We start from the raw sequence: 20,862 nt of genomic DNA on the forward strand, positions 1-20,862 counted from the left end.
AGGCCAGATACATTCAGTACTTGGGACTAACGATTTTAAGGCTAAATCATTTTGAAACTCAATGACTTCCATTTCTGTTGCAGCGATGTCTTCGCCAAAGTTCTGCATAACACAAGCTCCAAACTGCTGGATATCAATTTCCATAAAGGGTGAAACAACAAACTGCGCTACTAAAGCCATTTCATTGAAATCCTTAAAACGATTTTTGAAGTTACTCTTCAGGGTAGAAATTATTTCTACATGATATTTGTTGTCATAGGGTTCTAATGGATTTTGAGATATTTTTTCTGAAAGAATAGGAAAATGCTTGGAATCGCTGTTAATTAGGTTTTGTTCCCAAAACTCCAGCTTTTTGATAAATGCTTTTATATCAGAAATCATTTCCGCTAGTTCTTTGTCTCTCCCCTGAAGCTGCAAATTAAGTTCGTTTAATTTATCTGTAATGTCCACGAGAAAACCAAAATCTCTAAGCCAGATTGAATTTTCTAGTTCCGGAGTCGGTTCATCGCGTTGTTTGAAAAATTGAACTATGCCAGATAGGACATCATTAAAACGTTTCAGCACCCGTCCTCTACTTAACCATCGGACTTCAGAGTGAAGGAGTAGGTCCCCGTATTGACAGTCAACTTCATCGGCCAAGGTTCTGAATAATCTTCTTTGTAACGCTTGAGCTCTAATCTTGTTCACAATTTTTACCACCAGTTTCATAATGTTGTTTAGTTTCAGGAAATTTCCACATAATGCTTGCTGATGGATAATGCAGTGGTAACAGAGAAATTGCGGAAAGGTTTCATCTTTACGACATACGGCCACCAGACCCTTATCACAACCCACCATAGCTGGAGCGCCATCGGTTGTCAAGCCTACCATTTTCGATATTGGAATTTTCTCGGAAGAAATAATATTTTTTAAATAAGAAAACAACTCCTGTCCAGTAGTGTGTCCTTTCAGTGGAATGAACTTCAAAAGATCTTCTTTAATCGTAAAATCACTAAAAACCATCCTGACGAACACGACCATCTGGGCAGTGTCAACGACATCTGTTGATTCATCCAGTTGAAGTGAAAAATAAACACAGTTATCTAAGTCAGTTCTTAACTGTAAAAAAATATCATTGCTCATTACTTCTACACGTCTTATCACTGTATTAGCAGAAAGTTGCATAGATTTTATAGCTGAAACTATCTCGTCTTTATTTCTAAAGTTGGCAAATAACGAATCAGCAGCTTCTAAAAACGCCTGTTTTATCATTTCCCCTTCTTCATAAGGTTTCTTTTTTTGTGCAATTATCTATGACACACGGTACGATGCTTCAGTTGCAGCCTTATTTTTGTCGACTGTTCTTAAAAATATTGATTGTTGTCCAATTAACTGTTTTTTTAACTGTTTCAGTTTCTCCTTTCTGGAGCTCGCGATCGACAGATTGGCGACCACTGCCCTAAAGGATTAAGCAATAACTGAACGCCTGAGTGACGGAGAACATAAAATTACTTTAATACAAAAAAAACTAAAATGTCAATATTACGTACCCACATTAATTTTTATAAAAATACTAAATATTGGTTTAGAACATATCCTTACAATATAAATGAGGAGGTAAAATGCAAACAAGCTTAAGTCACATATAAGTAATTTTTCAGGGAGGGCGAAAAACTTGCAGCTTTGCTCTGAAAAAGGATGAGTTCTAATCAATGTTATGCAATAGTATTGGTTCCAAACATGCGATTAAAATACTCATTTCGAATACGAAATAAACGGCATATATTATAGCATTGGAGCACAAATTAGTCAAATTTTTCACGTCTGAATCGGAAACAATACAACGATATAACAGTTATTTCAGTATCTCTACTTCGTCAGCCGTTCGAGTTGATTCCGATTCAAACCAAAAAGTCTAACTAATGTCTCCGAAATCTTCCCACTTTTACGCAAATATCATATCATTGGAAAAATAATAGTAATAATGACTGTTACTATTTAATCAGATCGTTTACATACGTATTAAATTCTCAAATTTCAAGTGGTATTTACTATATTCATTTTAATTTTCTAGAAGGTTGTTCATACGTTACATAACAAGATGCGTTTGTATTTTTATCTATTTATTCATAGAAATGTGGTTATCACAATGAGGGTATTTACCGAATATAATTTATTACTGTGTTAATAATGTTTTTATAATTATTGTTCAGGTAATTTATTTTTGACGAGTAGTTTTGTACTTTTGTTTTCACGATGTGATTCGTTTAGTAATTAATTTTCGATGGAAAAGCGTTTGTAGAATTGATAATAGTTTTATGGACTAACCACCGATTTAGAAAGTCTTTATACAAGAGGCGTTTTAATTTCGTGGGTCATGAAAAATTACCTGCTTCAGTGTTTTTTCTATTTAGTGAAAAAATCGTCACTTTCTGTACGATAGAAAAAGAGAAAACTTCGATTTCGACACGTGAAGTAATCTAGACCAGTGTTTCCCAAACTTTTGGATCCGTAGACCACTTTCCGATATTCAATGTATCAGCTAGAAAATATAGCTGATACATTGCTTCTGAATTCAATGTTTTATTAATTTATTTTGCTGTCGTATCAATATACTGAAGACCTCGAAGATTTTTTTATCTTTCTCATGACTGAGTTTTTCTCCTCTGCCTTTTATTCTAATTGGATGTTCCTCTTTCCTTTCTTTTGACTACTTGCTAACAGAGCGAGGATAGTAAGGTTCTTAGTAGATTTCACCTTATTTTTGAAACCTTGACGATATTGGAGGTCACCAGGCGCAAATTTCCAATTGTTGCAAATCTTTTTTAACCTTACTAAATTTACTAGATATTTGGGAGCATGGACACACAGGGTATTTCAAAAAGGTATATCATGAATTAAATCACGCATTCCGGGGACAAAAATAAATTTATTGAATCCATCTTACCTTAGTACAAAAGAAGTTACAGCCCTTTGAAGTTACAAAATAATTTTTTTTTGCATTATCTCCTAACCTACTTGACATTTTGCAATAAAAATGGAAACGTTACTTTCTTATTAAAGTATTATTTATACAAAAAAAAAAAACAACATAAACTAAGCGCACAGAAAATTTTTAAAGGGGGTGTGCAGCCCTAAATCCTCCAAACTTTTGAGTACGTTCAAATCAAATAAATTTTGTGGCATCATTAGTTTAACACATTATTTTTACAATTTTTTGCCTTCCTAACTTTTTTCAAAAAACAGTTTTTATTGAGTTACGGCCCTTTTCATTAACCTTTAAAAAATTACGTGCAACTAAATAAATGGCTTAAATGAATTAACAAGTACAAAAAATGTCTATAACCTCTATAAATATGATATTACAATAAATGTTCAAAATGACCCCTATTTTCTTTAATACACATTCGGTATCGTTTTAATAAGGAAAACCGAATGCGCTGAAAAATCATATTTTTCTGACGAAATTGATTTGCAGCTTCAATTATTCTAACCCTCAATTGTTGTTCGTCCTCAATTGTTACAGAATACGCTTTCTCTTTCATAAACCCCCAAAAGCAAAAGTCCATGGGGTTAAGACCTGGACTTCTGGGTGGCCAATAGGTGCGTCACGACCCCTTTCAATCAACCGACCAGGATAATGCCTGCAAAGATATTCCCGGACCTCATTACTGTAATGCGATGGAGCGCCATCTTGTAGAAACCACATATTTTGCTTTATTGCAATATTCACTTCTTCCACATACTCTTGTAAATCGTTTGCCAAGAACTGCAAATAATTCTCACCATTTAAATTGTTGGGAAGAAATACTGTGCTTATTAGATTGTTATCTACAATTCCTGCCCAAACATTAACTTTGAAAGTTCTTTGGTGATGAGTCGTTTTTTTGGCGTGAGGATTTTCGTCAGCCCAAACGTGCTCGTTATGATGGTTTGTTATTCCATTTCTACCGAAGGTAGCCTCGTCGGTAAACAAAATATTTCTTAATAAAATTATCATTTTCATGAACAACCAATCGCAAAATCCAATCATTTTAGGATAATCTTCAACCAATAACTCTTGAACCGTTGTTAAGTGATAGGGTTTAAACAGCTGATCCTTCAAACCCTTACGTGAGGAACATTTAGTTGAGCAGCTAATTACCCTTGTATTTGTTCCAGGGACTTCTTCAATGATTTCTAAAATTTCTTCATCAGTTGCATCCATTATTGGACGACCACTATTGCCAGCAACTTGCGGTTGGAATGTAATTTCCCATAAACGACGATCACTGGTCAGAAATAATCGTCTATCGGGTGTATTTCGATTGGGGTATTTTACTGCATAACGCCTTGCGGCTGCTGCACTATTTCCTTGACATTCACCTACGATATTCCCGATAGTTGTAATATCAAAATTTTTAATATTAATCTTATTCACACAATAAATGATAGCTTCAAACTATTGCCTATTATTGATGTTTGTAATTGTAATTTTATGGCCAACTAGGAAAAAACTAGTTTTTCGAAAAAGTGATAGACAAAGAAGTTTTAAAAATAATGTGTTGAACTAATGATGCCACAAAATTCATTTGATTTGAACGTACTCAAAAGTTTGGGGGGATTTAGGGCTACACACCCCCCTTAAAAATTTTCTGTGCGCTTAGATTTTGTTGTTTCTTTTGTATGAAAAATGCTTTCAGAACAAGAAAGTAACGTGTCCATTTTTATTACAAAATGTCAAGTAGTTTAGGAGATAATGCAAAAAAAATTATTTTGTAACTTCAAAGGGTTGTAACTTTTTGTGTGTACACTTTTGTACTAAGGTAAGTTGGATTGAACCAATCTATTTTTGTCCCCAGAATGCGTGATTTAATTTATGACATACCTTTTTGAAACACCCTGTATAATAGCGAGCGCAGTAATACAGTCGCGTTCCTCCCAAAGCGACAGAGAAAACTGACGCAAAGCGGTCCCTGCATAATCATCATTATTCTGGCTTTACAACCCTGTGTGGGTCCTAGCCTCCTCAAGAATTCCCCCGAGTCGTCCCTATCCATCGCCTTCCTAAATAAAGGTACTTTTTTATTACTACCCATTGACCAGATGCTACTTTTTGGTATAAAAATGTTCTTAATATCATAAGGAATTACTCGCAGAACCTACTGGATTAAAAAGAGAAAGAAATTTGTTTTTTAAATAGGTATAAACTTTTTTGTGCCTTGTATATGAATGAATAGATAAATTTTAATTGTATGATTCTAGTTATTAATTTACATATGTGACTAACCTTATACAGAAGTAGATAACATTATTATAAATACATCAAATGTTATTTTATATAACCGATTGCGCAATATTCTTCAATAATCCTACAGCAATTACTATTAAGTACCGGAAACGGCACTATAGGAGCGCCAGAACGTTAAAAAAGATTTAATTATAAAACAATTAGAGGTAAGAGCATCAGTTTTGTAGTAACACTAAAAATACTGATTTTTAATGGCTTTAGATATTCATTCGGCCACGATAAACTAAGAAGAGTATACTCTTTCCAAATTCAATTTACCATCGTCGGCTATTTAATCTCATTGAGGCCAATGCCCACCATTGGCATGAAAATGAAGAAAAAAGGCCAGTCCATCAAATGCATAAGGTAAATAACCAGTCATTGCCACTATAAGAAAGTTAAAGCTAAAAACCATATAAAGCCAAAAACCCAATAATTGCCACACAATTTTTCAAAATACCAATTATTGCCACCCAGTCATTGCCATACAGAAATAATTCTACATTTTACTGAAAAATCTTGTTTATTAATAGAAATTCCACAGGTTTTAGGCCTCAAATACATCCACTGGCAAAGTAAATTCATAACGGATCCGTTCACCAGTGCTGAATAATTTCTTCAATTATCTGATTTAGTGACTTTTCAAAAACATAGCCAAAATGATATTTCTGAAGTTTATTGCCATCATTGTCCATTCTCCACTTTTGACCTTCATTTTATATGCCAATTTTAAGGGCCTAAACACTGATAGGTTGTAGCAGATGGGTTGAGTTGGGATACAAAGCTATCAGTTCTATTCCATTTTCTTTGCAAAAGTTAGACACATGCAACATAAGATGAGAAACATGCCCATCAGCAAAAATAAAATAGGTTTTTTAATATTTTCTCTAATGAGCCACGAATTAAATATATTGGTGATGTATTCATAAAATGTACTAGAACACATCCATCCATTATCTGAAGTTCCCAGAGCCCAATCTTTTGGAATACTTTGTGATATAGCTGATGGAATTCTTTCATGTGCCAACACAATCATTGGAGGGGAGATTTTTCCTACAGCATTAGCTGTTACCAATAGTGTTATATTTTCCTTGTCATCTCCAGCAGAGCGATAAATATTTTTATCACATGTACAGAAAATGTCTTTCTGATAAATGTAAAATCCATTTCACTAAGACCGATTTCTCTTCTTTGGTTAAAATTGTAGAAGGGCCCATAGAACAAACTGATGGTGACTTTCCATCCCTCTTATGCCTCAAAGTACTACGAGGAACTTCATGAATTTTTGCTGCCGTGGCCGCTGGGATTCCCTTTTTCACGTCCTCTAGGGCTTTGGCCAATTGCTCGTTCGAATAATTCCTTTTAGGTGCCATTTCTGGAATGAACAAAATACTTGTAATACCAAATATTAATTTAACCAATGATTGCCACTTTAGAACCAGTCATTGCCACCACTGGCAATAGTTGGTAAACGTAAAGTTTTTGCAATAAAAAAAATAGTGGCAACACCGTAATTTTAAATAGCAAATTTACACATTATAATGAATTAAAAATAACCCAAACCAATAATGGCCACTTGTGGCAATGACTGGTATTCATAAAATATTTTGCAACCAGTCATTGCCAGGTACATTTCTTTAGAAATATGTACCCTTAACTGAATTTAAACAGCAAACAAATGTAGTTTAGAGTATTTAAGAGGAGCACGTGTGTAAATAAGTTTATAAAACAATCATTTACAAAAGTGAATAAGAAAAAGAAAAATGTACTTACCTTAATTTTTTCATAAGAAATCACAAAAAATAGGAAGAAATTTTACACAACACTACTCTAAGGGGTATACAACAAAAATGGCTGAAGCTTGGGTATTGTACAAAAGTACACAGTTGCCAAACTTAATAAGGTATTAGTACTTGCAAAAAATGTAATTTGATTTCAAGTCATTTTCTTATTTTCTTAGAATTTAAGGGCCAGTGGCAATAATTGGTAGAGTGGCAAGGACTGGAAGGTTGTTTACCTTATTTCATTGTTGAGTTTTATTATTTTTTATTTTAAATTTAAAAAGGAAAACGGTTTTTGTATATCTGTATATTTTTTATCAATTTGAAAATTATCAAATAACAAATTAATTCTTTCAAATTAAAACTTGCTAATTTAAATTTTTAATCAGAATATTCGATTCTAGTTTGCTTCTTATTTACGTACCATCTCGGCGACGGAGGTTGCGGATGATACGCTCTGAATTGTTCGATTGATGTGCATTCGTCTTCAGGATTCTTCTATACACCCACAGTTCAAATGATTCCAACTTTTTAGTAGTCGACGCGTTAAGTGTCCATGCTTCTATCCCGTAAAGCAGAGTCGAGAAAATATAACACCTTGCCAGCCTAACTCTCAAGTCTAATTTCAGTTCTCTTGCACAAAGTACCTTTCTCATTTTATTGAAGTTTGTTCGTGCTTTCTCTATTCAGACTTTGATTTCTTTGGAGTAATCGTTTGTGTGACTAATTATTTTGGGTTTTTGATATCGTCATAAATTTAGTTTTCTTGTTTGTTTGATAATCCTCATTCTTCTTCATACTCAACTATCTTGTTTATTAGCTTTTGTAGGTCTTGGAGGTTGTCTGCTGTTATGATAGTATCGTTCGCATATGTAATGATGTTAATTGGTGTTCCATTGACCTTTATTCCCGCTGTTTCTCCCTCAAGAGATATTTTCATAATGTCTTCAGAGTATGCATTGAATAGTAGTAATTTCTAACTCTTCTGATGTGTGTTCATTAATGCGTATGTGTGCCTGCTCTTTATAATATAGATTTTTTATAATTGGAAGGTCATTGTATTGTAATTGTTTTGCTGTGAGGACGTCCATTAGCTTTTTGTCGCAGACTTTATCGAAAGCTTTGTCGTAATCTATGAAACAGACGTACATATCCAAGCATCTCTGGATTAGTACGTTGAATGCAAAGAGATTTTCACGGGTACCTACGCCTCTACAGAATCCAAATTGGGTTTCTTCAATATCCATATCAAGTATTTGGTAAATGCGTTTATGGATGATATTTAAAAACATTTTAAGTGTGTGAGACATCAGGCTTATGATGCGGTGGACAGTGCATTCTCTAGCATTTTTCTTCTTTTTTGGGAGACAAATAAATGTTGAGGTCAACCATTCATTGGGTATGTCACCCGACAGATAAATTTCATTAAAGAGCTTTAAGAGGACATCCATGTACTAATTTTCTATTATTTTAAGAATATCAATAGGCAGTTGATCTGGCCCCGGGCTTTTTCCGTTTCTGGTGTTCTTTAATACATACAATATTTCTTCCTATGTAATTTCTATACTTGTTTCTCTGTCCTCGAAAGATATGTCTTGTAGGTTTCCTCTTTTGTCGTCGAAGAGCTCCTCCATGTATTCTTTCCATTGTTTTAGCTTTTCGTCAGTCGTTATCATAGTATTTACATTTTTATCTAAAAGAGTTGTGTTGTGGTTTCTTTTTTGCTACCCTGCCATTTCTTTAACCTTTTTATGTCGGTTAAATAAGTCGTATTTGTTCTGAAGATCTTCTGTCTTCTTACATTTTTCCTCATAGTAAGGTTATTTTGCCTCTCTTATCATTTTTCTGATTTCAATGTTAATGATTTTGTAATTGTGACTGTCTTTGTTCTTGGCTTGTCTTCTTTGGTCCATCCTGCCGAGTATTTCGTTGGTCATCCAGTTGTCTCCCTTTCTTATTGGTTCTTTTAATACCTCCTTGCATGGAACGAGGAGGCAGTTTTTTGTTGGTTTATCTCGTAGGTGTTAGTATCTAATTTATTAAAAAAGTTGGTTAGACAAGCAATTAAACCACCCTCTGAGATTACTCGCCTTGATATTCGTTTTCTTTCATCACTACCCTTTCCTAAAATCTTGTCCTGGATCATATTTTGCAGAAGCTGGTATTTTTTCCTCTAATCAGTTGGAAAACGTATTGCAGTTTTTGTTTCTTTATTTTATTATTCAGTTATGTTTCTTTTGAGAGTCTTCACAAGACTTCTTAAAATATTCTTCTATTTACTTATTTTATTTATTTATTTAACCTCCTTTAAAACACAAAATTATTGTTGTTACATTAAGACAGTGCTTACTTCTGCAAAAAACTAATAACTATATTAAAAACTAAACCTAGACAGATTAAAACAAGTAAAAAACACTACAACTTTTGCAGACTAGAAATTTGTTTCAAAAGCAACTTTTATTTGTTTCACAGAAGAATTTAAAAAGTCTATATCAGAGTTAATTAGCACTTGGTTACATTCTTTAAGATGTGTGAACAATCAGTCTAGTTGAGAACAGTCGTTTGTTATTAATTCTTAGATGTATTTTGGAACATTAAATTTAATATTATTTATAAAAAAGCAATCTTTATATTTAATGTGATTTACAACATAGTAAATAAAAAGGACTGAATGAAAATTTTTTCTATTATCCAGTCGCTGAACTTTATAATAAGTTACCATAGCATTATAGGAAATTATGCATGGATAGATATCAAACTTTCTGACATAAAGAAACCTCAAGAATCGTTTTTGATTCTTTTGAAATATTTTAAAAAAATTTGAATTACGAATTATGAAGCCAAGAGTTCTGTATGTCTTTCCAGTGATGATCCGATAATGTTCATTAAATCTCAAATTTTGCTGGAACATTACTCTAAGATCTTCTCAACTGTTATTTTCTCAATTTTCTTTTTACTATATAACATTCCCAACTGTTATTTTTGAAAAGTAAAAGCCCCCTGATTCAGTGTACTATTGATACTATTTGATCTTTGAAATACACAGCCAAAGTATTCTGCAAAAACATTGGCAATATCCTGACAGCCACTTATGTCCACACCCCTATAAGAGACCTCTGTTGGTTTCTGGAATTGTATTATTTATACCATGGGATTTTATAAAGGACCAAAAACTACTAGGGTCAGTTTGTACATTATTTCAATATTTTCCAGCTATATTTGTGACACCTATATGCTTTCCTACTAAGCTGTTTCACCTCTCGTCTCAGTGATTTATATTCAGGCAAAACCAAAGCATTTGCAGATTTATTTACCTGCCTATGAAGACGATTTTTACATTTAATCTTCAATATAAGTTCTGAAGTAAAGAAAGTAGGATGCCTGTTTGTTGTTCTTAATATATTCCTCAACTGTTTTTTGGGTAGTGACTGATCAATGCATGCATAAACAACTGCATACATACATCCACATCCAAGCACCACTCCAGCTCTGTCCAGTCCATATCTTGAATGAGGCTATATAAAAGATGAAAATCACCCTTTGTATAGTCATAGAAATATGAATTTTTAATACAATTCTCGGTTAAATCTAAAAAATTAAATGTGACCATAAAATCAAGACAAGGATGATATATTATGTCATCATTAGCAAGTGGTACATTGCATTCAATTAAATTGTTGACATTCATGTTTGAAAATACTAAATCCAACCTTCTTTGCATGTGATTATACACTATAAAGCCACATTTCGAAAACTTACACTTTTCTCATCATTGATTTAAGTACTTAGAGTGGCTGCCTTTGTGTTTAGGAGAATATTAAATATGTAACACCTAATGAAAAAAAAATTATTTCAATTAAGACAAAAAAAAGATCATTGCAGCTTATCTTGGAATAATTATTAATCTAATGAAGCAGAACATTGGATGACCCGAATTTTGCCAGTTTCCCAACTTGATATTGTTAAACTTCCAGGATGATACCTTAACATCTATGTTTTCTAAAGTTCCCTATTTGAATGAAAAAAAACTAATATATTGACATTTGGGCGCCTATTTCTGTAAGTAAGCAGCCTTATGTCTTCCCAATCAATGTCTTAAACCAAAACTGTAAAGAAATAATCAATCCCAGTTTCTACATATTTAGGTAAAATATTATGCCCAAAAATACACAACTTTGGTTTTTGAGAGAGAAAAAGACAAATTTCCAATTGATCAGAAGGTATTTACGTAGTGCAAGATAGTCTTGACTACATAAAATCGAAAGTAGTGTACATAGTTGAACTTTGCTCCACTCTGTATTCATGGTTAATAATATTAAATTTTTTAATGTTTTCTGCACATTAAATGATGTTTCAATGACTATTCTTGACCTTGCCTAAACAATTTATGAATATAATTAGGTTTAAATGCTTTAGTCAGAATCCTATGGGGGACAAATGATTAATTTTCTATCATGTCATTATTATTATTTATGAAGCTTGAAGATATTTTAAAAAGTTTAACAATTCTATTATATATTATGTAATCCCTACTGGTTGGATTAGAAAAAAAATTGGTTGACCATGGATGATTATTTATCTAAAAAATTATATAAAAGATAGTTAAAAATAGTATATTTAAGTAAAAAGGTATCTTCTATATTATAGAAGATACCTTTTTACTATCTTCTTCTTCTTCAAGTGCCCTGTCCGTTGCGAACGTTGGCTATTAACATGGCAATTCTGATCTTATTTGCGGCGCTTCTGAATAGTTCGACCGATGTGAGCCCGAACCACTTCCTCAGATTTTGGAGCCACGAGTGTCTTCTCCTGCCTGGCCCTCGCTTACTGTCTATTTTTCCCTGGACAATCAATTGCAGTAGACGGTACTTATCGTGTCTCAATATGTGGCCTAGATATTCAAGCTTTCTTTGTTTAATTGTATTCACGATTTCTTTCTCCTTTCCGATTCTTTGGATTACCTCTGTGTTGGTGACATGTTCGGTCCAGGATATACGAAGAATGCGTCGGTACACCCACATTTCGAATGCTTCTAGTTTTCTCGTGAGCGTCTCCGTCAGCGTCCAGGCCTCCACACCATACAGTAAGATCGGAAAAATGTAGCATTTAACTAGTCGTAGTTTTAGGGGAAGAGACAAATCCCTGCTTATGAGGAGCTTTTTCATATTGCTAAATGCTGCTCTAGCTCGTTCTATTCTCGCCTTAATTTCTGTGGCCTGTTCCCATTTTGCATTTACGTTGGTGCCAAGGTACACATAAGATTCTACATGGTCAATTAATATGTTACTTATCCGTAACTGTCGAGCAGGCTGTTGCTTCCTGCTTATCAGCATCCACTTTGTCTTCTTGAAGTTGAGGCTCAGGCCGTATTCCTCACTAACTAAATAAACTCTTTCCATTACCTGCTGTAATTCGTCTATGGTACTGGCAAGGATCACCGTGTCGTCGGCATATCTTATATTGTTTGTTAACTCGCCGTTTATTTTTATGCCCTCATTTGCATTTTCCATACATTTATTAAATATTTCTTCGGAATAAATATTGAATAGGAGTGGGGATAATATACAACCCTGACGGACACCTCTTTTGATCTGCACACTTTTAGTGAGTTCGTTGCCAATTTTTGCTCTTGCTGTTTGACCCCAGTATAGGTTTGCCACAATTCGAATGTCCTTGTCGTCAATACCTGTCTTTCGCAGAATATCTATCAATTGTTCATGATTGACATTGTCAAATGCTTTTCTAAAATCCACAAAGCACAAATACACGTCCTTATCAACGTCTCTACACCGCTGTATAAGCACCTGGAGAGCGAAAATTGCTTCTCTAGTTCCAAGTGCTTTCCGAAAGCCAAACTGCGATCTATCAATATTTGACTCACATTTATCATATATTCTTCTATGAATGATCTTAGTGAACGCTTTAGTGACATGATTAATCAAGCTTATAAGCCGGTAGTCATCACAGATCTGGGCCTTTGGTTTCTTCGGGATTGTAATAAATGTTGACTGCAGCCAGTTCTCCGGGATTTTACCGCTATTATATATGTTGTTAAAAAGTTCAACTAGATTATCAAGGAACTGTTTGTCCGATTTACATAGGATCTTTAATATTTCGCAGGGTACATTGTCCGGACCTGCTGACTTATTGTTTTTTAGTGCTGCAATGGCATCTTCTATCTCCGATTTAAGGATTGAAGGTCCTGTTTCTCCTTCTCCATATAGGTGATCATCAGTCCTGTCAGATGCAAATAATTTTTCTATGTATGATTTCCATGTTTCTAAGATCGTTGATGGCTCCGAGATAAGATTTCCATCGCCATCTTTTATGCTGTTGGGTGACTTATTGAATTTCCTCTTGTTTGTCATTGATTTTATTTTTTTGTGCATATTGTAACTGTCGTATTTTCGTTCGTATTGTTCTATTTCCCTGCATTCGTTGGAAAACCATTTTTCTTTGGCTTCTCGAATTTTCGTTCTTATGATTTTGTGGATCTGCTGGTATTTTTCTTCATTTTTATTCTTGAATTTACGTCTTTCATCCATCATATCCATTATCTCATCAGACATCCATTCGTTCTTCTTTCGTCTGTCACGCTTTAATAGAGTCGCGCATGTTGTTTGGATTGCTTCCCTCGATTTATCCCATCTCTCTATTATGTCCGACGTGTTCTCGTTAATGTCGTTTATTTTCTTTCCTAGTTGTTCTCGTACTTTTATTTCGGTTTTTGGGTTAGTGAGTTTCTTAATATCAATTGTGTTTAAATTAGATCTTTTCTCGAGCCGTTTTACTCTCATGACCATTCTGCATACCAACAGATTGTGGTCCGTAGGAACATCGGCACCTGGGTACGTTTTTGATGATTTTATCATGTTTTTATATCTTGTTGGCACTGCTATATAATCTATCTGATTCCTTATGATGTTGTCAGGTGAGTCAGCGGGGGATTTCCATGTGTAAAGTCGACGTTTGGGGAGCTTGAAGAGTGTATTACTTAATAGCAGGTTATATTCCTGGCAGAAGCATATAAGTCTATCACCTCTATCGTTTCTCTCTCCTAGGCCGAAGTTACCCACGATCTCATTCACCTTGCCTCTGCCAACCTTTGCGTTAAAATCTCCCATCACTATTGTTACTTCATGTTTTTTTGTCATTTTCATCAGGCTTCCCAGTTGTTCATAGAATTCTTCGCTGGTTACCTCATCTTTATCTGCCGTTGGCGCGTATACCTGTAATATGTTAATATTCACCGGTGTTGCTTGAATTTGTAAAAGCATTATTCTATCTAAATGGGGAGTGAAAGATTTTACTGCCGAATTAATACGTGGGGCAACTATTATTGCGGTGCCGTTTCTGTGATGTGTTGTGTCGTTTCCAGCATAGTAAACTTTATATCCAAGTATATCGCATTGTCCAGAGTTTTGCCAGTGTGTTTCACTAATTCCCAATATATCAATTTTTAATCTTTTCATCTCTTTTACAATGTTATGAGTTTTGCCGCTCTCGTACATACTTCGTACATTCCAAGTTCCAATCCTTAGGTGTTGAGGACTTGCTTCCTTTTTTAGGCCGTAGGGATTTCGCTGGCTGACGACCAGGGAGGCCCTACTATTTGTTTGTGTGCATCCTCCCCTGCCGGGTCTTGGGATCCGATCACCATGATCAGTAATGTTTTTGTTATCGTAGTGTATTGCCATGATAACTATTCTAGGAAATTCTTATGGGGTGGTTTTCCGTTGCCTTCCCCATCGCAGTACCACAACCATTCAAACTGCTCCAGTCATGCTTGTGGTAGTCCAGTTTTAAGCCGATCCAGGATCATTTCCTTTGCGCCTTGAGCTGGTACTGATGATCGCTGCTGCCCTTCATCAGGGTATCACTCGGTAATCACTCGGTGAAATTTTCGCCATATCTGGCTACCCTCACTTAGTTTAGCCTGCAGACCAATGCAGTTGCCCGGGGTGTGGCACATGGAGCCATAAGTGAGAGTTAGGTGTCTTATGAGGACCAGTTATCTAGAACCATCTCCCGTCTATGACGCTCGATGTGGTCGTTCCGATAAAAGGTACTACCTCTATAACACAACCCTACACCCTTACTATAACATAGCAAAAACATATACCTAGTTTTTTTAACATTAAATAAATACTTTAAGTATGTACTATATCTTCATTTTTCACTACCTATCGAAATAGATTGAATTCATTATTTTTATAAATATATCTACAATAAAAAATAATAATGTTGAAGCTAAAAAAGTAACATCAAAGAAAACCAACATAAAGAAAGAGTTGTGGTATACAATCTATTGAGAGCACTGAGAAGGCTGTTGACCTGAATTTTTAATTTTATTATCAATAAATAATAGCTAATATCTATCATAGGCAGTGTTTGATGAATTTAAAAACAGGGGATCTATTACACAAAGTTCACTAGGTTTATGAATTATTCAGTCAAAATGCCAAACTTTGATAAATTATTTTATGGCAAGCAATATGATAATTATAAACCAAATTATCTGCAACATATTTTTATATATTTTCAGCTAGATACTCTCAACGTCTCAACTCTAATGAAGTAAAGAAAAATTATTGTAGGTATTTTTGGCTTTCATTTAGGTTCCATATCTATAGATTATTGTATATAAATTTATATTATTAGATCATATATAACTATATTACTTACCCGGTGTTGGCTTGATTAATTTAGATGGATAACTCTTCTGTTCTAATAACTTTTGGAGTTCATCTTCTTCAGAATTCTTCTAAAATCGGAGTATATTTATTTACCGGAATTACTTAACTAAAAACAATTCTTACCCTAATTCTAAGATTTTGTTCGACGATACTAGAGTCAACATCAAGAAAAATGGATTTCGCATTGTTTGACATATTTAATTAACACCACAAAATATTTTTAAAAATGTTATGGGGCAGTCCAACACATAACCTCAAACCGAACTGTCAAAATGTCTGGAGGGCAAACAATGGATATAATAGCATTGTGATTTGCAGTAATAGACAAATATTTAATTGTAGTTATTCAAATATAATTAGTAGATGACCTAATAATTGATAAAAAACAATTTTCTTTAATATAATTCTTATTCACATTGATTACATGAAGATAATTATAATTTAATGAGGTAAGTTGAAAAGTTCCTAATAGTTTAATTAAGTCGTTTAACAACCACAATTATTATCAATATATACTTATAATGATTAATAAGAATTTACTTTTATATATTAGCGTATTCGGCATATCGCTAATATTTCTCAGTTATAGATTTAGCTTCATTTAAACATTTTAGTATGATACAAAATAAGCTGCTGAAATTAAAATAACAATACAATTTTAACATTTTAGAACTAGGTGAGACTCAAACCTTTTTTTTTATAATATAGTAAAGACTTTTACACTATTTTAATTGATAAGAAACCTAAATGTTTATTAATTTGATGAATGTTATTTTGTTTCAGAAATGGATTGAAGTCATTACTTTAATAACTTGAAATTAGAGAATCCTGATGTAGCAAGCAGATATCCATATATACTATTTCAAAAAGGGAATTAAGTTACAATCCAAATGATTTTTCCCAATAAGCAGCATAGATGTAGTGAGCTATTTAGTGTTGAGCACCAGTTTTTATACACAACAGCAAATGAAAGCCTACAAGCTTACAAATACTTTGAAGCAGGTTTTGTGGGTCAAAAGTTGTACATGACAAGTTTATGACATTAGGCAAAGTGAGTATCGTATTTGAGGAGCAAATGTTTTATGCTAGTTGTTACAATATATTAACTTGTTCTTTTATTGTTACAGATTAAACATTCACAAAAAATGAACGAGCCACCACTACAAGCATGGGTTGTGTGTAACTAAGATGGAAGTATAGAAACAGGACATTGTACATGCATTGCAGGTGCAGGAGAAGTGTATAGCCATGTTGGTGCGATATTGTATGGACTACAATATATAGCTGAATCAAAAGATAATGTATCATGTACAGATGTGAGGTCCCTCTGGAATTTGCCCAAAACTGCAAAGGTTGAATGTAAACCAATTAGAGGTATTGATTTTGGCAAAATATTTTCTGGATCAAGAATTCCCTTAGAAGTGCCTTGCATGAGTGATGACCATATTGTGCAGTTTTTGACCCACATTGAAGAAGCTGGAAGTTCATCCATTTTAAGCAGAGTGACAGAACCATTTGCTGAACAAATGGCTGAATCATTAAGAAGAATGTCGATATCACCAATTAACCCATTTTCTTCGTTATATAATGACAAGTACATTTCATACACATACATTCAGTTAATGGAAGTTGTTAATAACTTAATTATAAGTTTGGATGAAAGTGAATGTATAACCATTGAAAAGAGTACACTAGACCAAACTAAGTCAGGACAATGGTTTCATCAAAGAAGAGGAAGAATAACAGCATCAAATTTAAAGCAGCTACCAATTCTCGCATTGAAAAACCACTTATCCCTAATTAAAACTATATGTTATCCAGAACAAAGTTTGTTCAAAACAAGTGCAACAGAGCGTGGGAAAAATAATGAAAACAATGCAATAGAAGCTTTTTGAAAATATTCATATAGTACCCATGAAGATCTAGTCATAAAAAATGCTAGATATTTCATTAAGCCTGAATTTCCACAACTTTTTGCTACTCCTGATGCAATGGTTTTTTGCAAATGTTGCAGTAGGGGATGCTTAGAAGTGAAAAGAAATATGTCAATAGCAGAGTTCATCAACTTACCTTCATCATGTCTTATTATAAATTCTGACGGAGAAGTTCAATTAAATAGACAACATAAATATCACTAAAAAATTCAAATGGCTCTCTATAATGTTCAATATTGCCATTTTGTAATATGGTCTCCAACTGAATTATATCATGAAAAAATTATGTTTAATAAAGAATTTTGGAAATTTTGCAGTTTTAAATTTTAAAGTTTTTTTCATAAAAAAATTATAATTCTCGATTTACTTTGCAAATATTTTAGCAAACTTAACAACAATTTAACATGGTGTACATCAACCAATGATAAAATGCAAAAATGAAAACTGCAGTATTTCTTGGTTCCACTTTAAATATGTGAATCTCTTAGTGGTACCTACCTACTAACTTATGGTTTTGTGATCTCTTTAGATATGGAATCTTTAATTTTTATTGTGTCAAGTAAATTTTTTGTTTGTAAATATTAAATTATTAATTTTTAAAACAAATAATTAAATTATCAATAAAACCAAAATATAGTAAATTTGTTCCTCAAATTATTATTTTTAATGTTGGCGTTATCTTTATTTTGTAGCATTTTTGTATTCGAATATAATATGGTATATAGTTGTGAATAAAACAAATTCAAAATAAATGTTTTTTATTACAAATGTATCAAAATTATATGTCACAGAAATTAAATAACATTTATTAAGCAATATTAACAATATATAATAATAATGGTAATATAACTTTCTCCATTCCGTGATTGTCTTTTAAAAAAGGTTTCAAATTTTAGGGCAAAAATGCTTCTTTATTCTTCAATTACAAATTCCAAAATAAAAGTATAATTTATTATGTTACTTTGAAAATGGGAGAGAATAATATGCTTACATTACAATTTAAGTTTCAAAAAATAAGGAAAAAACAAGAATCAAATTATATTAACAGAACTGAATGTACATACAAGTTGAGAGTATAATTTAAATAATAATAGCAAACTAAAAGCATAAAAAGAAGTTTATTTATTCAAATAGGTAAAGCCCTAATACATACAAATAAATAATCAATTTATAACATTAATACATAATAAGATAAAAATAACAATTACACTTAAAATATAGTACCTACACTTATTAAAAATATAAAACAATAATATAAAACATGACTACAAAACAACTACCTAACTATTGGTGCTTTTAATATGGTCCATTAATTTGCTTTTAAACATATGTAACTCACAAAAGTAAGCAGGGTCCAAATTATTTAAAATTTTATAAATGAACACCATTGTAGGGTAAAAGACACTTTGTTGAACTAAAACCCACTGCAGCATGCTAAGCATTGTTGCTATAGGTGTATATCTGCTTCCACCAATAATGATTCTCATTTCACGATTTTGTAATTTTTGCAACTAGTCCAATTGATTTAAATTAAATAGAAAAATAACTGATACGCAAAAATCGAAGTGAGGTTGAATAATTGCATTAAAAACTGTAATTTTAGTTCAAGTTGACAAATTTTTATATATTCTTGAAAAAAAGCAGGTATAATTTTTTAGAAATCTTTTTTAATATGTAATTAAAATGGTCATTAAAAGACAATAAATTATCCAATTGAAAACCAAGGTAATTAATTGTGATGATTTCTATTTTATCATCTTATCATTGTTAATTTGAAGATTAATAGTATTTATATCAATATTTGAGTAGTTGTATTTAGTTGTTATTATCATAGCCTTCGTCTTTAACACATTTAACTTTAGTTTGTTGATCTTTAAATATTTATTAACAGACTGCACTTCTTTGCTGAACCAACCTTATGGTTTCGTCATCTTGCCGAAACCTTTTAAAAGGGACTGTCGGCATGGACTGTCGGTATCCTAAAATACCCCATATGATTCCTGTTAGATCTGTTGTAGCATCCCACAACAAAGCAAACGATTGACATATTTGCTACCTAAAAATTTAACACATATTCACATTGAATTTAATTTAAAGACTATGTAAACAAACCTTTTAAACTAACTTTTCAGTTTCACAACAGAAGTTTTTTTGAAAACGTCCTATTCTTAAATATTTTTTAAGCCGTTTATTTCCGTTTTACAATCACTGAACTGATAATTTTACTCACAATTTATATAATTAATTGAAAACACTATTAACTTTCAATACGGCTAAATAGTTTGTTTGCCCTCCAGACACCATATTGGATTTAATTTGACAGCTCGTTGGACTGCCCTATTTACTAATATTTGTTTTTTAACCTTAAAATTGGTAACCAGGGTGACGTTTCGATTTTTAACTACTCTGAAGTTTGATTGTAAATTATTTGCAGGTTAGTAAATCGAAATAGGTATATACAACTTTTTGTTCTAGAACAAGAAACAAGATGATAATTTTTGCACGCACAGGATCAGAGCTGTCACTACAAATAAACTTGTTTTGTTTGTATTGAATTCTGTTCATTGCACAATCGGTTGTAATTTTACGGCGAAATGTCCGTCTCTTTTTATTATTGGTGTTCAGTATCTTCTGTTTCTATTGCTCAATTTGATTTTACCCCTTCCCAAATCGGCTCGTATTTGTGCCAAATGACGCAGTCACCAGTCAGTTAGATTTGTTGTTCAAGTAAAGTGTGAGCAGCGAGTAGCAAGGTCGGTAATTCGACGGATACGAAATAGAATTGTACGAGGTTTTACAGTTTTAAATTACAGTTTAGTGAAATGCTGTGAATAAAATTACTACAATCTCTGGCTGTTCCATTTACGGTTAATCGGGCGGTATTTCGCTTTTATTAGATTGATGTTATATAAAGTGTTCAAGTGAACGTGGATGATTTTCAAGGTGTTTGTTGAATTGTATTGATGATATTAAGGGGGTGAGTTGACATCAAATTTTATACAATTTAAAAATACGAGCTACATTAGTTGTTATATAAATAAATTTGAAGGTTAATCAAGAATTACTAGTAATCAATATATAGCTGCATCAAAATTATTAAGGAAAACAAAAGATATAACAAGAAATCGAGAATATAATAAATTTAAGGCTGTCTAGGCCGACAGCGGTATATTTGAGAATAAAAGAGCGTTATAAGCAAAATC

At 32.8% G+C, this 20,862-nt stretch overlaps 2 protein-coding genes and 2 long non-coding RNA genes across 16 annotated transcripts in view; 2 read left to right on the forward strand and 2 right to left on the reverse strand.

The window, feature by feature from the left end:
• LOC140451437 (PIH1 domain-containing protein 1-like) overlaps positions 1 to 16,001 on the reverse strand; it is a 57,104-nt gene extending 41,103 nt beyond the window's left edge. The window contains exons 1-2 of one of the 2 annotated variants that reach the window (XM_072545246.1): positions 15,849 to 16,001; positions 15,715 to 15,793 (exon numbers count right to left, since the gene is read on the reverse strand). In XM_072545246.1, coding sequence (XP_072401347.1) covers positions 15,715 to 15,793; positions 15,849 to 15,920 — 151 coding nt within the window. In that variant the 5' untranslated portion in view covers positions 15,921 to 16,001. The remainder of the gene's footprint in view (positions 1 to 15,714; positions 15,794 to 15,848) is intronic. The other variant, XM_072545247.1, reaches the window with a different exon arrangement.
• On the forward strand, positions 16,000 to 18,372 carry LOC140451440 (uncharacterized). The gene is made up of 3 exons (XR_011952047.1): positions 16,000 to 16,174; positions 16,509 to 16,776; positions 16,853 to 18,372. It is a non-coding gene; the product is annotated as an uncharacterized lncRNA (long non-coding RNA).
• Positions 18,373 to 18,400: 28 nt separating this feature from the next.
• LOC140451441 (uncharacterized) lies at positions 18,401 to 20,250 on the reverse strand. Its single transcript, XR_011952048.1, has 2 exons — positions 19,772 to 20,250; positions 18,401 to 19,715 (listed from the first exon to the last, which is right to left on the reverse strand). It is a non-coding gene; the product is annotated as an uncharacterized lncRNA (long non-coding RNA).
• A 138-nt stretch (positions 20,251 to 20,388) lies between these two features.
• MRP (Multidrug-Resistance like Protein 1) overlaps positions 20,389 to 20,862 on the forward strand; it is a 197,852-nt gene continuing 197,378 nt past the window's right edge. For 5 of the 12 annotated variants that reach the window (XM_072545236.1, XM_072545239.1, XM_072545240.1 and 2 more), the window contains exon 1: positions 20,389 to 20,636. The gene's annotated coding sequence lies outside the window, so the exon portion shown is untranslated. The remainder of the gene's footprint in view (positions 20,637 to 20,862) is intronic. The other 7 variants (XM_072545234.1, XM_072545243.1, XM_072545242.1 and 4 more) reach the window with 3 other exon arrangements.

Source organism: Diabrotica undecimpunctata, chromosome 9, assembly GCF_040954645.1.
Source record: "Diabrotica undecimpunctata isolate CICGRU chromosome 9, icDiaUnde3, whole genome shotgun sequence".
Taxonomy (NCBI): domain Eukaryota; kingdom Metazoa; phylum Arthropoda; class Insecta; order Coleoptera; family Chrysomelidae; genus Diabrotica; species Diabrotica undecimpunctata.